At 38.5% G+C, this 18,409-nt stretch overlaps 1 protein-coding gene across 12 annotated transcripts in view; it reads left to right on the top strand.

Annotated features, from left to right (window-relative positions):
• RNF111 (ring finger protein 111) overlaps positions 1-18,409 on the top strand; it is a 126,333-nt gene that overhangs the window by 25,262 nt on the left and 82,662 nt on the right. For 3 of the 12 annotated variants that reach the window (XM_053223958.1, XM_027067377.2, XM_027067376.2), the window contains exons 1-2: positions 5,116-5,517; positions 10,785-10,887. The exons of 1 other annotated variant lie outside the window; for it this stretch is intronic. In XM_053223958.1, coding sequence (XP_053079933.1) covers positions 10,847-10,887 — 41 coding nt within the window. In that variant the 5' untranslated portion in view covers positions 5,116-5,517; positions 10,785-10,846. Of the gene's footprint in view, positions 1-5,114; positions 5,518-5,579; positions 5,863-7,824; positions 7,938-10,784; positions 10,888-16,181; positions 17,869-18,409 lie in introns of those variants that run through there. 8 more of the 12 variants (XM_027067379.2, XM_027067378.2, XM_053223955.1 and 5 more) reach the window with 7 other exon arrangements.

Raw genomic sequence — 18,409 nt, 5'->3', positions numbered from 1 at the left:
TTTTCTTCCGAAGAGCTCTCAAAGCTGACCACATACTCAGTTACTCTCATTTGCAGACTTTCTGTAATTGTGAAGTATGCGATGGTTGGTGGGCATACCAGTCTTTCCCTCTGACTTTGGTAATTTGTAGAAATTGTTCCTTTTTCCCATTTATTGCAAGTGACCCATTAATTCAGCTCAGTATTTTTGTGTTCAAAGCAAGCTTCTCAAACTCCTGCCTACTAGATAGTTAGATACTGCTGGCCCATATATGCAGGCTAATTTGGTAAATTTTATTTTGCTGCAGTTTCACGCAAGTGGAATTTGGTTTGGACTATATGCTGGGTAGCTGTGATCTTTACACAGGAGAGTAAAATTAATTTTTGGAAGGCTTCAAGTGATTTGATTAAGATTAAGGATTTCTAGCTTCTTAGTGGCAAAAATAGAGACAAGAGCCGCATCTCCTTATTCTGTAAATTCAGTAAATATTTAATGAGCAGTATTTTTCTACTGAAGGGAGGACATGATTTGTTTTATTCTTAGTTTTTTTTTGGGGGGTGGGAAGACAGGTATATATAAATATACTTCTAATAGAAGTATATGCAAAGATTGAAGAGAGTGCAAAAGCAGGAGTGATTATTAGCTCTGTTGTAAGAACAAGGGAGCAAGGAAAGGGAATGTTTCATCCATTTGAGGAATGGATAAGAGTTTGCTAAGCAGATAAAGCAGGGATGAAGAATATGGAGGAAAGAGGGAGGGTATTTTAAGACAGAAGGAATAGTAGGTGCCAAGGCAGGGAGATACTGGAACACTATATTTTTTTCTGGAGAACTACAAGTAGTTTGAGAAGTTCACCAAAGTCTAAGCTGGGGCAGGCAATAGGATGGTGGGAATGGGTGGTGTGAAATGGCTCTGGGGAATCTGGATTTTGAAGAGCTTGATTTGACAAGCCAAGGACTTGTGACTTTATTGTGTAGGTGATGGAAGGTCCTTGAAGGATTTTAAGCAACTTAGTGTCTCAATCAGTTTCTACCATACTCCGAGAGTGGTTGAAGGTTGCACTGGGAGTGGTGGGATAATTGTGGTGGGAGCAGAAGCACAGAAATCAGGAAACTGATTTCAGGTGAGGGATCTCTCCCAATTCTATAATCTATAATCTACCATTATTCCCCTAAATACAACTTCCCTGGCACCTGACCTCTCAGTCATACCCCTGTCCCCCTATCTGTTCTGGGCTTCCTGCCTTTGATTTGTTGTCTACCTACCGTCTGCCCTGCCATCATGTTAATGACTATTCTGATTTTTTATCTCTGTCTCCTAATTACTCTCCACCCAGCCATTTCCAAAACTGCTGCCTTAGTAGATGACCTTACTTAGAGTTTCACAGAGACATCAAGGTCATTCAATGAGCAAGCCCTGGACTTGTCCCCTGAAGCTAACAAATTTAGTTCATTCGTGCAATCCTTTCCTACCTCTCCTCACTTGTATCAATGAAAGGAATATCCCTTCTATCCAAGGCTAATTCTTCTATCTGAGCTTTAAATCCCATTTCCTTTGTCTCCTTTGAGCATCCCTATATTTCCATTATCTTTCATTTCTCTTTTTCTGCTACTCTCCTCCCCTGAGCCTACTGATAGGATTCAAGCCTTCCCTTTCTTGACTCCATATCCTGCTAAATATAGGTCTATCTTTCTTTTTCCAGTTTACCATTTTCATGAAAAAGTACTGGTCCTTGTCTATGTATAATGTTCAGTGCATTCTAAGCCAGGACTTATCAACTGGATCATTATGGCATTTTGGGCCAGATAATTCTTTGTTTTAGGGGCTGTCTTGTGCATTATAGGATGGTTAGCAATGTCCCTGACCTGTAGACATTAGATATCACCAGCATCTCCCCCGTTGTGACAGCAAAAAATATCTTTGGACATTGTCAATCCCTGGGGGTCACAGTCAACCCTGTTGAGAACCTCTGTTCTAAAATGTATGACAGTTACTGAGATTACTCTTGTTTACAGATCTCCTTATTGCCAAATGAATGGACATTTCATATCTTTGATCACCCACTTCATCATTGAAACTCTTATTCTCACTTGGCCTGCCACCTATTTGTTTGGGTTTTTCTTTCTTTGCTTTTGTTCTGGCCCATCCTTATTTTTCTGGGACTCTTCTTCATTCTTCCACTCTTAAAATATCACCTTTCCCCAGATATCTGTCTCTTTTCACTGATATTCTGGGTGACCTCATCAAAATTACCGCTTCAGTGATCACAAGCTAATTCCTATCAAAACTCTGTCTTCAGCCCAGACTTTTCCTGAGCTCCAAACCCACATATCCAACAGCTTACTGGAATCTACACTTTGGCTAAATATTAGACACCTCAAACTCAACCTGCCCAATAAAGAAGTAATTATTTCCTTTCAACCTTCTTTCTCATCCCACCCCAATCAAAATTTCCATACCCCAAAGTTGGGTTTTGCCATTCTTTTTCCTGAATGGCACTTCCACCCAACCGCTTACTGTAAATTTGGAAGCTTCTGAGATTCTCCTTCTCCTTCACTCCAGTTGTTTACTCTTCTTGTATCTGTCTCTTCCTTCTCATTCTCATTTCCACCACCCTCGTCACTTTTTGCTTGCCAGTTCAACTGGTCTTCGCCTCTCTATTTTTGTCCCTTTCCAATCCAGCCCCTACTCTGAATATATAATGATATCTCTGATAGTCAATCTGATTATTACTCCTCCGGTTGATTTCCTTTAATGGCTTACCATAGTTTTAAGTATAAAATAGTTCAAATTCCTCATGCTAGCAAAAATAACCTTACTTAGTCTGTTTCTATCTACTTTTCTTCCCTTATCTCTCAATAGTTTCTCTGCACAACACATTCAGTAGATCCTATTAGAGAATTTGCTTCTTGCTGTTTCTGTACCTTAGTGTACTGATCTTTTCTGCCTGGAATGTTCTATTTGCTTCATTTGATTGTCTTCATTTATGTCGCAAAGTTTAGTTTACACATCACTTCCTCTTGGTTTGACTATCGTGTTCCATCTTTGTGTTCTCAGAGCACTACTACACCACCCTGTTCCTTCCATGTTATAGTGTGAATACAGTATACCTACATTTATTTATTTTTATTTATTTTGAACACAATGTGTTAGGGATACCTGTGGGACATTAAAGTGGAAATTACATATCCAGTAAAATAGCCATATGGGTCTAGATCAGTCCACACTGTCCAACAGAAGTATAATGTGAGCTACAGATGTAATTTTAAATTTTATAGTAGTTATATTTAAAAAGTAAAAGAAACAGGTGAAATGAACTTTAGTGGTATATTTTATTTAGCCCCAGGATTTCTCAACTGTACTATTGACATTTTTGGCCAGAAAATTCTTTGTTGTGGAGGGTTGTCCTGTGTATTGTAAGACGTTTAGCAGCATCCCTGGCCTCTTGTTAGTAGAGGTCAGTAGCCATCCTTCCCCCAAGTTGTGAACACCAAAAATGTCTCCAGATATTGCTAAATATCCCAGGGGGGGGGGCGGGGAGGGGATGACAAAATTATCCCTGCTTGAGAAACACTGATTTACCCCAATCTAACCAAGATATTATTTCAACATGTGATGAATATTAAAATTATTGAGATATTTACAATTTTTTGTATTGTATCTTTGAATTGGATGTATATTTTTCACTTAATGTGCTTTTCAATTCATACTCACCACATTTCAAGTGCTCAATAGCTACATGGGGCCAGTGTCTACTTCCTTGAAGAGCACAGGTCAAGAGCTTGAAAAAAAGGTTAGGTCTGGAAATATTGTTCTGGAAGTACATGATTTTGAGAAGTCATGAGTCAATAACAATTGAAATCATGGCAGTAGATAAGATAGTCCAGGTAGAATTTTATGTTTAGAGCAAGAAAATAGGAGGACTGAGGAAAATTCCTACTCCAATGCTCTTCCAGTTTTCCCACAAAACCTGTGATCTTTTCTTTTCTTTTTTTCTTTTTTAAAATATTTATTTTTGAGAGACGGAGAGAGCATGAGTGGAGGGGCAGAGAGAGAGAGAGAGAGAGAGAGAGAGAGAGGATCTGAAGTGGGTTCTTTGCACAGAGAGTCCGATGTGGGGCTGGAACCCAGGGACCTTGAGATCATGACCTGATCTGAAGTCGGGTACTTAACTGACTGAGTCACCCAGGTGCCACTATTATTATTATTTTAATATATTTCCTTCACACAACAGTATGGAGAACACAAGTGAACAAAAGAAAACATATTGAGAAAGATAGGTTGATAACAAAGGGAGGGAATTAATGTTTATTGAACACTTAATTGGTAAATAATGTTCACAACATTATATGAACTGTCTTATTTAATCTCACAAGAACCCTTTGAGGTAAATAATGTTCTTTTTGTAAAGAAACAATTTTATTTTATTTTATTTTTTGCTTAAGATGCCCTTTTATTTTCTTTTTAAATTGAAGTGTAACTAACGTTTTCTTTCTTTTCTTTTCTTTTTTTGGAAAGATTTATAAAGGTATAATGAATCCGAATGCTGTTAATTGGCATCATCAGGATTTGAAAGGAAGTCTGTCTCACTGATTCTAAAGCCTACATTCTCCTTCCGTACATCCTCCTAATGCACGTAATGAAGCAATTGCTATCTACTGATTTTCATAAAATAATTAAGAAGGCGTAGGTGATTGTACAGTCAGTTCCCAGGATACGTTACCACTTTTGATGTGATTCTGGAAGCAAATTCACCCTAAGATCGGGGTGCTATGATCTTTATGTCATTAGCGAGTATGATTTGGGTATCATTTTTTGTGTGTGACAGTAAACCGTATTTTCGTTTAAATGTACTGTAAATGTAGTCAATAATTCTGTGGTTAATTGTACTTTTCAGTTACGAAAAAAATTAGCCAGTAAATAGTATTTTGCTTAAATGTAGAATACAATCACCAAGGAAAATAAAATAACGAGCTTCATGAAATCGTTAGGCTTCGCTAACAGACTTCGTAAAGCAAATACAAAGGGGGAGGGCTGAGGAAGAGGGGGCGGGACATTGAGAAACATGAATCTGAGCAAGCGCAGAAACAGATATTGATGGAGGCGTGAAGACTACTGCTCCCTCACTTTCCGAACTGTCGTAAAGACTCTGAGTGTCGTGCTCGCTCGGTAGAGGAGGGATTGGTTAGGCGGCGGCAGCGGCGGCGGCAGGAGAACAGCAGCAGTGGCGGCGACGGTGGCGAGGTGTTCGGTCTGCGCAGCACAGAAACGCCCGCAGCTTCAGGGAAGGAGTTCTTGTGGGATCAAATCAGGCGTTCTGAACCCAGGCCGGGTGAACTGGGCCGAACCAGGCGCTGCCGCTCGTACGGTTTGGTGGCGGTGACAGACGCAGCTCTTGACTATAGGGGCCTATTAGGCCGAGATCTGAAAGCCCAGATCACTGGCTCTCGACGCATCCTCCTCCCCTGTTCCATCTGCTGTCTTCCTTCCTGGGCCAGTGATTCCCGGACTCTGGGAAAAGGGTAGCTAATGATTAAGGTGAGGGGGCTAGGGGGGAGGGGATCGATTGGAGGCCGCGCGTGCGCGCAACGGGGGAGGGGCCGGCCTGGAGGGGAGAAAGAGGAAGGGCTGCGGCCGCGGAAGGCTGGGGTCGGCGACCGGCCGGTTACTGCTGGCTCCATAGTGACTTAGGGTCTGGGTCTTCGCAGGAGAATTAATTGTGTTTGAGCAAAGCATTCGTCTACAGACACACCCACACCCACACCCCACAGTAAGGGAGTGTGGGTGAGGGGATTTCTTTTCCTCTTTGGACTCTCCCTAGAGTCTAGGAAGGGGACTGAGGACTGAGGCGTGGGAGTACGATTTGACAATGGAGTGATGAAGGTAACCCGCACCGGGGGTGTTGGAGGGCGCTAAGTCAGCCCTGACGGTTAGGGAGTTGCCGTCTTATGTGATCAAGGAAACGTCCGCGGAACAGCAGAAATACAGACGCGTCAGATTTTTGTGTAGAGTTGGTTTGGTCATTAGAAAAGAAGCTGTATATTTTATTATTGTCCTTAGGTAATTTGTCAGAGGCAGTGGCAAGGCTGTAGTGGAAATATCTGTTCTGTACTGTAGAAATAGAGGTTTGTCACCATAGCTTTTAAATAGGCTATAATAGATCTTTACAGATACTTCTTAACGCAAGTCCCAAGTTTTAGTGCTTAAAAATACCAGGAAGTATATAGGGTATTCATTTAATTTGTTCATGTTCGTACTGTGAGGTGACTCCATTGTATTGTGTGCTTTCCTGTTTCTTGATTTATGTGCAGTATGAATTTAGAACTCTCTGGAGTGGTCAGGTGCCAGCTGACATAGACTTCATTTTATAGTTGTTTGAGCTTTTGAGCCCGACTTAATACAAACTTTATTTTACTTGGTATTTTTATGTTTAATTTTCTTGTATTAGGGACCTCTTCAGTCGAAAAGAACAGCCTGGGGAAAATATAAGCTGAGGTCCCATTTGCTTTCCCATTTTGTGTGTGTGTGTGTGTGTGTGTGTGTGTGTGTGTTTGCTTTCAAACGTTAGAATGTGATTTCGATATTACGTGGAAGTTCTGTAATACTATTTTTACTCAGCTTTATTATGGTGAAGATCTACATTTTGATGGTTTGTTACTATATGTTTTTTAGTAAATATTTTCATGTCAATATAAACTGTTGCTTTTCATACTAAACAGTAGTCTTTGGTTGTGTTTGTGAGATAAAACGGGATGAGAAAGAGGCCCTCTTACTCTGAAAACAATCCTTAATTTTTTTTAAAGCCTTGAATTATTTTACTTTTGTCCATTTCTTCTCATTAACCTTGGACACATGACATTTTTCCCCTGCTCATTTGTTTGCCATCTAAGATTCAGAGTAGTATTCTAAAAGCTGGTGACGATGTTTGTGAATTCGTCTGAACAATATTTTAAGAAAAACTTAAAGGAGACTCTTTCCTTGTTCACAGGGATGGTGGATCTTATATATGTGGCTCTTTACTTATTTTTTAAGTAATTGCTACACCCAGTGTGGGGCTCGAACTTAGAACACCCAGGTAAAGAGTCCCATGCTCCACCAACTGAGCCAGGCAGGTGCCCCGTTATTTTCATTTTAAAATTTAAAGTGGGATTAAAAACTCTTGAGTCATGCCAATTAAATTTTTTAGACATTTTATTATTTTGCCAAAGAGGGGTTTCTGTAACATGCTTTATTTACTTAGAGCATAGTTATATGTGTCTTGTTTTAACTTTTTTCTCTGTGAGCTAGGACTTCAATAGGAAGAAAAAAAGTGACAACATTAAAAATGATAGTAATTAAAGTATGTTAGTAACTTGACATTAGCATTCTATGGGTGACATTATCTTATGAAAGAGTATAAGGCTGGAGATAGGAGATCTGGATTTTAGATCTAGCTTTGCTTGCTATTCATTAGATAGGTGACTTTATTGATAACCATCCTTGGCTTCTGATCTCTTTCAATTGTTAAATGAGAAGTGTGGGATGGCTTTCTAGGTTTCTCTAGGTCCCAATTTAATGATTCATATTTTTAGTTAGGTGTTTTTGGTACTTATTGGTGTATTCATTATGATTCAATTCCTAGAAAGAAGTGCTATACTGAGAGTTAAATTCCTTCATGTTTATATTAGGTGAGAAAAAAAAAAGAAAAAAACCCAGGAGGCAGCCATGTTTGTTGTTCTAGATAATACTTCTCTCCCGTTGTAGATATTATATATGATTTAATAGCTCTCATATGATACTAAGAGATGAAATTTGTTCTATTTCTGGTAATGCTCTTTAAATCATCGTGAATAATTTTTCTTTCAGAAACCTGTAATCGTTCAGTTAAAGTCCAGAATTGCGTTTGAATGCCTTACACCTCTGTTCTTTCTTTCCTGATCCCACCGATTCTTGGTAACAGCTGACCCAGGTTTCTACAGGTATTCAATTCATATCATTACATGTGGAGTGAGCTATAGATGTTTAAAAACAAATACTAAATTGAGCTTACATTTTAAATAAGGGTACTGAGTTATTACTTAGTTACTCAGTATGTATTTATTGAATGTCTCATGTTCTCAGTATTGTTTTTGGTCTCCAGTGAGGAAGGCACTTTGCCTTCAGGGAGTTGTCATTCTACTGTGGGAAACATAATAAACAGAATAGTTTGAGGTAGTGGTGAGTGCCATGAAGAAAATAAGACCATGTAATGAAGAATGAGTGGAAGTGGAGCTGTACTGTGGATTAGGTGGTTAGGGAGGGCCTAACTTCTTTTTAGAGGTGATGAGTTGTGATCATTTACTAAAAAGAATCAGCCATACTGATAATTTTGAGGAATCTTGCAGATAAAGGGAACAGCAAAGGCATTGGATTGTGTTTGATTCTGGAGAATCTACAAGTGTAAGTTGTTTGGTTTGTGTGTTAGGCTTTTCCATAATTGCTGACAGACGATGTTAAAAATATTTTATGTGTAGCAACCAAATGTAATGTGTTGACCTTGTTTAAATCCTCACTCAAATCAATTGTAGGAAGTCCTTTTTGGAACACTTTGGGGGAAATATGAATGTGAATGGATATCATATATCAAGGATATTAGATATTAAGGAATTATGTTAATTTTGTTAGGGATGATAATGACATTATGTAAACATCCATTGATGATTCTTGCCTCTGTTGATATTTACTTTGATGGTTGCAGAATGCTTATTTCAAACTCTACCATCTCTAATCAATAGGCTGTTGTATGGAAGAAGCACTCTTTTATCTATTATCAATATGAACCTATCTACTTCGTGTTTTATTCAATGGATTATAAATCCATTACTGCCTTTACTTATTTTGATGCTCAAATTATCCCACGTTTGTCCAGTGAGAGCCTCTCCACCCTGGCTCCTGTGTTTTTTGACATACATAATTTTTTATGAATACTGTATTTCCTTTCTCTCTGGCACAACAAGAAATTCAAGCTCATCTTATATCTTTCCTGTCTCAGTCTTGGAATCTTTAAGGAGCCCTGGTTCCTTTTAGTGAGGAGTCCAATTTGCTTTTGAGTTTTCTGTTTAATTTTTTTTTTTAACATTTATTTATTTTTGAGAGAGAGAAACAGCATGAGTGGGGGAGGGGCAGAGAGAGAGGGAGACACAGAATCCAAAGCAGGCTCCAGGCTCTGAGCTGTCAGCATAGAGCCTGATGCAGGGCTCGAACTCACAGACCACAAGATCATGACCCGAGCTGAAGTCAGACACTCGACCCATTGAGCCACCCAGGCATCCTTGAGTTTTCTGTTTATATATAGAAATAATCTCTTATTTCCTGGATCAGGACATCCTCTGAGAAACCTAAACTTAGATGTTGATAGTGGGTTTATATTTCTATGAAGATTTTATTTATGAAGTAAATAAATGTAGTAATTTATTATATTTGCCATAAAACACTGTATTATTTTTCTATTTTTTATTTATTTATTTTTTTTATTAAAATTTTTTTTTCAATGTTTATTTATTTTTGGGACAGAGAGAGACAGAGCATGAACGGGGGAGGGGCAGAGAGAGAGGGAGACACAGAATCGGAAACAGGCTCCAGGCTCTGAGCCATCAGCCCAGAGCCTGACGCGGGGCTCGAACTCCCGGACCGCGAGATCGTGACCTGGCTGAAGTCGGACGCTTAACTGACTGCGCCACCCAGGCGCCCCTATTTTTCTATTTTTAAAAATAAATAAGTTCTGATTTGATCTTAATTATGATCAAATGAAATAGAAAAAATAAAATATTATTTTACTTTGTGTTACATTTCATATGTTGAGGGTTTAATCACTTAACTGTTAAAAATGACAAGGTGTAGGGGTGCCTGGGTGGCTCATTTGGTTGGGCGTCCGACTTTGGCTCAGGTCATGATCTTGCAGTTCGTGGGTTCGAGCCCTGTGTCGGGCTCTGTGCTGACAGCTTCCTCGGGCCTGCTTCGGATTCTGTGTCTCCCTCTCTCTGCCTCTTCCCTGCTCATCCTCTCTCTTGAAGAATAAATAAGCATTAAAAAAAAAAATTAAAAATGACAAGGTGTGCATACCTCATTGTTTTTAACTAAGTCGTCAGACATTCTAGTCTGAAGGAAATTGTTGCTTTTTAACTAGCCTTTTATTTTATTTATTTATTTATTATTATTTTTTTTAATGTTTATTTATTCTTGACAGAGAGAGAGACAGAGCATGAGCCGGGGAGGGGCAGAGAGAGAGGGAGACACAGGATCTGAAGCAGGCACCAGACTCTGAACTGTTAGCCCCAACGTGGGGCTCAAACTCAGACCACGAGATCATGACCGAAGTCAGACGCTGAACCGACTGAGCCACCAGGTGCCCCTTAACTAGCTTTTTAAGTGAGATTTTTAATTATAATATAGACTAATGTTTCAAATATGAGTGGAAATACATGGACATTTTTCTGGATATTGTTACAAGGTATGTCTCACAGCCATTTTCTCACCTGTGTGTGGGTATTTGCTTTATTTATTTATTTTTTAACCCTGATTTGTAAGTATTTTTCCAGACAGTATTTTGGGCTTTTTTGTTTTTTAAAACAAGCTCTGGCCAGTTTTATTTAAGGAAAATTTTGTGTGATTTGCTGTTCACCAGTCTGTTCTGGCATGCTTCTAATGATACCAGAATCACCTGGGTCAATGATAGCCAGTGTGCATACTTTGTAGTATTTCCCACATGCTGTGCCCAGTTCAGTGTTATTGCCACTCTAGTGATAGACACCAGTTTTGGCCAAACATGGTGTAATAATCTATTTCAGATTTCCTCAAGGCTGGGCAGTTGTTGGCGAGGATCATCAGTTTTGCTTTGCCATGTCCGATCATGTTCAGCTGCTTGTACCCCAGTACATACTTCCACTTTTCGTAAGTAGTTGGAGACTAGAGGTAATTGACTCCAGTGACTTTTTTTGTCTTTTTTGCAGCCACCATCTTCCTGCCTTAGGTGAGGGATGGCCCCAAGCAGGAGCAGCCACCAAGATACCAGACAATAATTTGAATGGTTTTTAACCAGTTAATTTTTGAGGCAATTAATATATGTACATGGTTTAAAAATTTTTTTAATGTTTGTTTATTTTTGAGAGAGAGTCAGAGCGTGAGTGGGGGAGGGGCAGAGAGAGGAAGACACAGAATCCAAAGCAGGCGCCAGGCTCTGAGCTGTCAGCACAGCGGGTCCAAATCCACAAACTGTGAGATCATTACTCGAGCTGAAGTCGAACTCCTAAGAGGTTTTTTTTTTTTTTTTTTCTGGTATTACTATCATATTTCTTATAGTATGCTTACATATCTGCTTACTTTTGATGTCAGTGATTTTGCTGTCTTTTAAAAAATATATTTAAGTTTTAAAGATAAAAGCAATACACAGGGTACCAAATTCATAAGATATGAAGGGTATACACAGAAAAATAAATTTTCTTGCCATCCCTCTTCTTTTCCCTGAAGATCTATCTCCTCTTACTATTTTATATGTATACAGCACAGCAGTATGGCCTCTTGTGGGGAGGTCTGCAAGTGTTTCAGCAAATTGACTGGGTTGAATGAAACTATTTGATAATAGTAAGTTCTTCACTACTTAACTATGTTGGCATTTGCAGTGATAGTACAAACAGTGATGGGTAAAACTGCTGGCCCTGCAGTGCATATTAAGACCGTGGCTAAAACTGTACTAATAGTCATCATATTTTTCATTACTACACATTTACAAAGCCAGTTTCATTTAAGAATGAAAACCATGAAAAAAACAAAAATAAAACCAGTTTCTTTTAACAAAGTTCTTTATAAAGCAGTAAAACCTGTCTTATTAATCTTGACCCTTGAGTACATGTCTTTTTAATATTTTTTTTTTAATATTTCATGTGATAAAATGAGAATGTTGTAAGGCACTTTTGCTTCATCCCAAATTATGCTTGTCTTGAAGAAAAGTACTTGTGTGATTGATTGAGTTGCAGGATGAACTAGCAAACTTAGTTGCTTTTTTTTAATGGAACTGTATTTTTACTTGAAAGAATGAAAACTGTAGTTACTTAAACTTGGGTATTTGTGTATGTTTTCTCAAAAATAAATGAAGTGAGGGAAAACAACTGACAGAAATTATTGCCAAGATAAAATTAAGGCTTTCAAGCAAAAATTAGAATTTTGGAATGCATATCTGCCACTATGTGTTTGGCAGCTTCTTAGGACCTTTTTGATGAAATTGATGGTGATATTAACAAAATGTGTATAAAATGACTATTATATAATGAAATGTGTCAGTGTTTGGAAGATATGCATAACTTTGTGGACCAACTTTTCTAATGACCTGTGCATGATATTACAAAATCATGTATGTGTGAAAGATCTATTTAAGTGCAAGATAAATCAATAGATATTTAATGAAATGATAAGAAGTTACATTGATAAGTTATCAGATTCAGCATTACAAGTAACCTTTACAAAATTATAATTACTAAGTTTTGTTTTGGGTTAATATCAAAGAATAGTGTATACACTTATCTGACAAAGTTATTAAAGATACTCTTTTTTTTTTTTAAGTTTATTTATTTTGAAAGAGTGCGAGCAGGGTGGTGGGGGGCAGAGAGAGAGGCAGAGAGAGAGAGAATCCTAAGCAAGCTCTGTGCTGCTAGCTGTGGATCCTGATGTGGGGCTCAAACCCACGAATTTCTAGATCATGACCCGAGCCAAAATCAAGAGTCAGATGGTTAACCTACTGAGCCACCCAGGTGCCCCAAGATATTCTTCTCTTTTGAGTACATATTTGTGTGAAGCTGGGTTTCTTTTTTTTTTTTTTTATGTTTATATTTATTTTTGAGAGAGAGATAGAGAGACAGAGAGGAGGGTGAGTGGGGGAGGGGCAGAGAGAGGGAGACACAGAATCCAAAGCAGGCTTCAGGCTCTGAGCTGTCAGCACAGAGCCCAACGCGGGGCTCATACTCATGGACCATGAGATCATGACCTGAGCTGAAGTCAGACGCTCAGCCGACTGAGCCACCCAGGTGCCCAAAAGCTGGATTTCTTATTAGATAGGATACAGAAGCAGATTTAAGAATCCCAAGTTTCTTCTATTAAGTCAGACGTTAAAGAGATTAGCACAAATGTGTAATAGTACTACTCTTTAACTTTTTTGAAGAGATAAGATGTTACTTAATATTAGCATGTAATAGACTTACTATTGCTGTTTTTAAAAAATAAATTTTTAAGCATTAATTTTATTTTCTAATATTGTATTAAATATAACCTAGAATTTAAAGTTTTGGGAGATTCTCAATTATTTTTAAGAGTCTAAAGGGGTTCACAAGTCAGAATGTTTGAGCCTTGCTGTGCCAGTTATCTTCTTATGGAAAAGAAATTCACACTTCTTTCTTCACCCTTTCTTTTGATATAGTTGTGTCACAACTTTAGGTTATTTTAAGTAATAACTCAACACGTATTTATTGAATACCAACTCTGTGTTCTAAGCTTTGGGGCACATAATAATGGTGAAAACAAAGACTAGGCTCTATTGGGAAAACAAGTAAATTTTACATATGGTGATTATGGCAATAACTGAGCTGGTAAAAGAAGACAGGAGTGAGGTTAACTTTTGAAATGTAAGATGATCGGGGATGGTCTCAAGGACCAGGAAACATTTTTAGCACAGACTGAAAGGAAACAAGTGAGATCCTTGTGGCTATCTGGGGGACAAGCATTTCGGGCAGTTTAAATAGCATAGCATACTTGGCCTGCTCAAGGAAAAGCCAAGAAGCTGTTGTGACTGGAGTGGAGTGGATGAGGAGAATGGTGATTTCTGAGGATGGAGGTAGCAAGGGCTTATGTCCTTCAATTTTAAGAAATATTTTTGTGTTAGGTTTCATGACATCTTAGTCATTTTTTTTTTTTTCCTGTTCTCTTTTGGGAGTTGTTGTCAGATAAGATTTTGTTGTTCTTTCTTGTTGTTAGCTCCTTTTCTTTTTTGGTGAATTAAAATATTTTTTCATTTAGTGGGGATTGCAAGGAAATTTGAGAGAAAGTTACATGTATAATTTACCATGTTTAAACAAAATGTGAACTTTTGTTTTTGATAAATACCAGCAGCAAGTTACATTGTTGATACGGAAATTGGCTCTTCTCAACTGTTAGTGGTAGAATCATGTTTAAATATGTGAAAAAGTACACATGTAAATAGGTTCATTTTACAAAGTCTAAGTCTACTTTAACAACTGTGTTCTTTAATAGAAGGTAGTCATTAAGTGAAGAAAATCATGTGATGTAATACTTTTATTACAGAACATCTGCAGAGTGTCACAGATTTGATTGTATTTTCTGTGAAATCACATTTCTTTAAAGAACTGTATATAGTACCAGATAAAAATGGCCATTTTATGGAATCTTATACAGCCATAAAAAAGGGATGAGATTTTGCCACTTGTGACAACATGGATTGATCTAGAGGATGTTATGCTAATGAAATAAGTCAAAGAAAGACAAATACCATATGATTTCACTTATATGTAGAATCTAAAAAATAAAACAAATGAATAAAGAAAAAGCAGAATCAGGCCTATAAGTAAAGAGAACAAACTGGTGGTTGCCAGAGGGGAGAGGTGGGGATGGACAAAATGGGTGAAGGGGAGTGGGAGATACAGGCTTCCAGTTATAGAATGAATAAGTCATAGGAATAAAAGGTACAGAATAGGGAATATAGTCAATGGTATTATATAGCATCATATGACAGATGGCAGCATCTTGTGGTGAACATAGCATAACACAGAGAGATTGAATCACTGTGCTGTATGCCTGCAACTAATGTTACATTGTCAACTATACTTAAAAAGTTTTTTGGGGGGCGCCTGGGTGGCTCAGCCGGTTAAGCGGCCGACTTTGGCTCAGGTCATGATCTCACGGTCCCAGAGTTCGAGCCCCGCGTCGGGCTCTGTGCTGACAGGTCAGAGCCTGGAGCCTGCTTCAGATTCTGTGTCTCCCTCTCTCTCTGACCCTCCCCCATTCATGCTCTGTCTCTCTCTGTCTCAAGAATAAACATTAAAAAAAAAAAAAAAGTTTTTTGGTCATAATAAAATGAAAAGAGGAGGAATAGGTCAAACACAGACTGCTTTACCTCTATAAATCTGAGAGAATATGTAGAGAATTTTGGTTGTTAAAAAAACCAATAGCTAACCATCTTTTTTTTTTTTTAATTTTTAATGTTTATTTACTTTTGAGCGCGAGAGAGAGAGTGAGGGAGAGAGAGAGGGTGTGCAATCCAGGGAAGGGCAGAGAGAGAGGGAGTCACAGAATCTGAAGCAGGCTCCAGGTTCTGAGCTGTCAGCACAGAGCCCGATATGGGGCTTGAACTCATGGACCTCGAGATCATGACCTGAGCCAAAGTCAGATGCTTTAACCAACTGAGCCACCCAGGTGCCCCTAACCATCTTATTTTCATAACCACCTTCCTGCCTGCCATTCCTCTGATTTGCCTTTATCCTTATTCTCCACTTGAGGTCTTTTTTTTTTTAATTTTTTTTAACGTTTTATTTATTTTTGAGACAGGGAGAGACAGAGCATGAACAGGGGAGGGTCAGAGAGAGGGAGACACAGAATCCGAAACAGGCTCCAGGCTCTGAGCTGTCAGCACAGAGCCCGACGCGGGGCTCGAACTCACGGACCGCACGGACCACGAGATCATGACCTGAGCCGAAGTCGGACGCTTAACTGACTGAGCCACCCAGGCGCCCCTGTTTTATTTTCTTAATAGCACAAATTTCTCTCTAAAATTATCATGATTGTTTGTCTACTTGTGCCTTGTTTGTCTTCATTTGCATCTAATTTTCATGAAAGCAAAGACTTTCTATATCCTGCTCATGGCTGCTGATCTCAGTGCCTACAACAGTGGCCACATTATAATAGACTCTCATAAATACTTGTTGAATGAAAATAGTAAACTGAATAAATGGTAGCTAATATATTATCAATGGTAGTTTATCTTCTAAAATATTAATAAGCTACTGTAAAATTAATTTCTGTTGCCTAGTTAACATTTCCAGATTCTGATCTGATCCTAGGTGCTTGGATGGAAAAAGTTTGGATCACCTAACTTGTATTTATCCTGTGATTTGCCATCACAGAGTACATCATTCTTTTTAGACTCTTGAAATTACCCATTTTATTCCCATTTCAGTCATCTTCCTTTATCTTGAACAAGCTTCAATTTAAAATATTTTTTCTTTTCAGGGTGCCTGGGTGGCTCAGTTGGTTAAGTGTCCTACTCTTGATTTCCATTTGGGTCCTGATCTCATGGTTTGTGAGTTAGAGTCCCACGTAGAGCTCTGCTCTGACAGCCTGTGTGCACATGCTTTCCTGATTGTTCTCTCTCCCAAAAATAAATACTTAAAAAATTTTTTTTCTTTTCTTTCCTGTCATTTTTATTAATCATCAGTTGCTCTTTTTTCTGATTATTTCTAACAGGAAGAACTCATATATATACTGAAACCAAAATTCTAAAGATTGCCCATAAAGTATATAAGTAAATGTGTCTAGGCTAGACTTACATGTATGGAAATCCACATTGGGGTTAAGATTACTATATTTATCCAGAATGTGAGCTTTTTGGGGGATAGAATAGTATCTTAACTATCTTCTTAATTGTGACCTTGAGCAGTGGCTAGTAGCAAAACAGCCAAAAAGGGTTTGTTGAATAAGGTGGCTGACATTAGCATAGAGGATCATGAATCCTTGGTTTCTCCATACTAGTATCCTCAGTTGTCTAATAGGCTTGCTATTATAGTTCTCGCCACAAGGATTTTCACTTTGCTGTCAGAATACACAGACCCAAGGTAGGCAAAAATGTCAGTCAAAATAACCTTGGAAATCCCTAAAGTTGGCCATAAAATATAGACATACAGTCTCTTAGAGTCCAGTGTATCCTGTTTTTCCTTTAGTATTGGAACAAATCACATTTCATTGTTAAACACTAGAAGAAGTAGTAGGCTATGTTTATGGTTCATGTTGTGGGAAAAATAAATGGCTCTCAACATTAGAATCTGACAGCACAGTAAGATGTTTATATCACGAGAGGCACATGGGAAGTGAGACCAACTAGAGAATGGTAAAATTTTATCTTTCTTGTGTTCATTTGGGTATATAATTATTGAGCAGAATTGCAAGCATAATCTACATGGTTTAAATTATTTTTTCATTGTTTTCATATTGTTGAATTCACGTTAAGGGTGTGCTCTCTACCCAGAGGTGTTTTTCCTAATCCAGTTTTCCAGGTATGCCTTTACCTTCAATCATTAGAATGTAAGTAACTCTGTTTTTTCTCCTTATGACTCTAGTTCTTATTCTTTAGAACATGTTCTTAATATCTTCCAGCTTACATATTTTGACCCAAATGATACAGGAAGAGCAAAAACAAATTTTGTTTAATAAACTTGTTGGACTTTATCCGAGGAGAAATTGTTTCCTTGGGCAGTTTTGCTCACCACATTAGATCCTACATTCTTAGCCAGCTGCCAGCTTTCCTAATCTAGTTTTTTGTTTCATTTGTATTTATTTTGTTACCCCACCCTTTGGGTGCTTTAACAGTTCAGGGGTTTTTGTTTTGTTTTGTTTTTTAATGTTTTCTTATTTTGAGACAGAAAGTGCAAGTGGGAGGAGGGGCAGAGAGAGAGGGAGAGAGAATTCCAAGCAGGCTTTGTGCTGTCAGCATGGAGTGACGCCTCCATCTCATGGTTATGAGATCATGAGCTGAGCCTGGGCTGAGCTGAAACCAAGAGTTTGACTCTTAACAGTCTGAGCCTCCCAGGTGCCCCCAGGGTTTTGATATGATGTTCAAGAGGAATTGAGGTTCATTTGAATAAGATAGACTAACTTGAGGTGGGTGTACCTAAGAGGATTAAAGGCCTACCCCCCCCCCCTCCAAAAAAAAGAAAGAGAAAACGGAAGCTTGTGGATTTTTTTTTTGCCAGGATGATTTTTGTTTTAAATGTTTATTTACTTTTGAGAGAAAGAGAGAGACAGAGGCATGAGCAGGGGAGGGCAGAGAGAGACACACACAGAATGTGAAGCACGCTCCAGGTTCTGAGCTGTCAGCACAGAGCCCAATATGGGGCTTGAACTCATGAACCTCGAGATCATGACCTGAGCCAAAGTCAGACGCTTAACCGACTGAGCCACCCAGGTGCCCCTAACCATCTTATTTTCATAACCACCTTCCTGCCTGCCATTCCTCTGATTTGCCTTTATCCTTATTCTCCACTTGAGGTCTTTTTTTTTTCTTTTAATTTTTTTTTAACGTTTTATTTATTTTTGAGACAGGGAGAGACAGAGCATGAACAGGGGAGGGTCAGAGAGAGGGAGACACAGAATCAGAGGCAGGCTCCAGGCTCTGAGCTGTCAGCACAGAGCCCGACGCGGG

The sequence above is a fragment of the Acinonyx jubatus genome, chromosome B3, assembly GCF_027475565.1.
Source record: "Acinonyx jubatus isolate Ajub_Pintada_27869175 chromosome B3, VMU_Ajub_asm_v1.0, whole genome shotgun sequence".
NCBI classification, from domain to species: Eukaryota; Metazoa; Chordata; class Mammalia; order Carnivora; family Felidae; genus Acinonyx; species Acinonyx jubatus.
The sequence above is the reverse complement of the archived record's forward strand: the minus strand, read 5'-3'. Positions and strand labels throughout refer to the sequence as shown.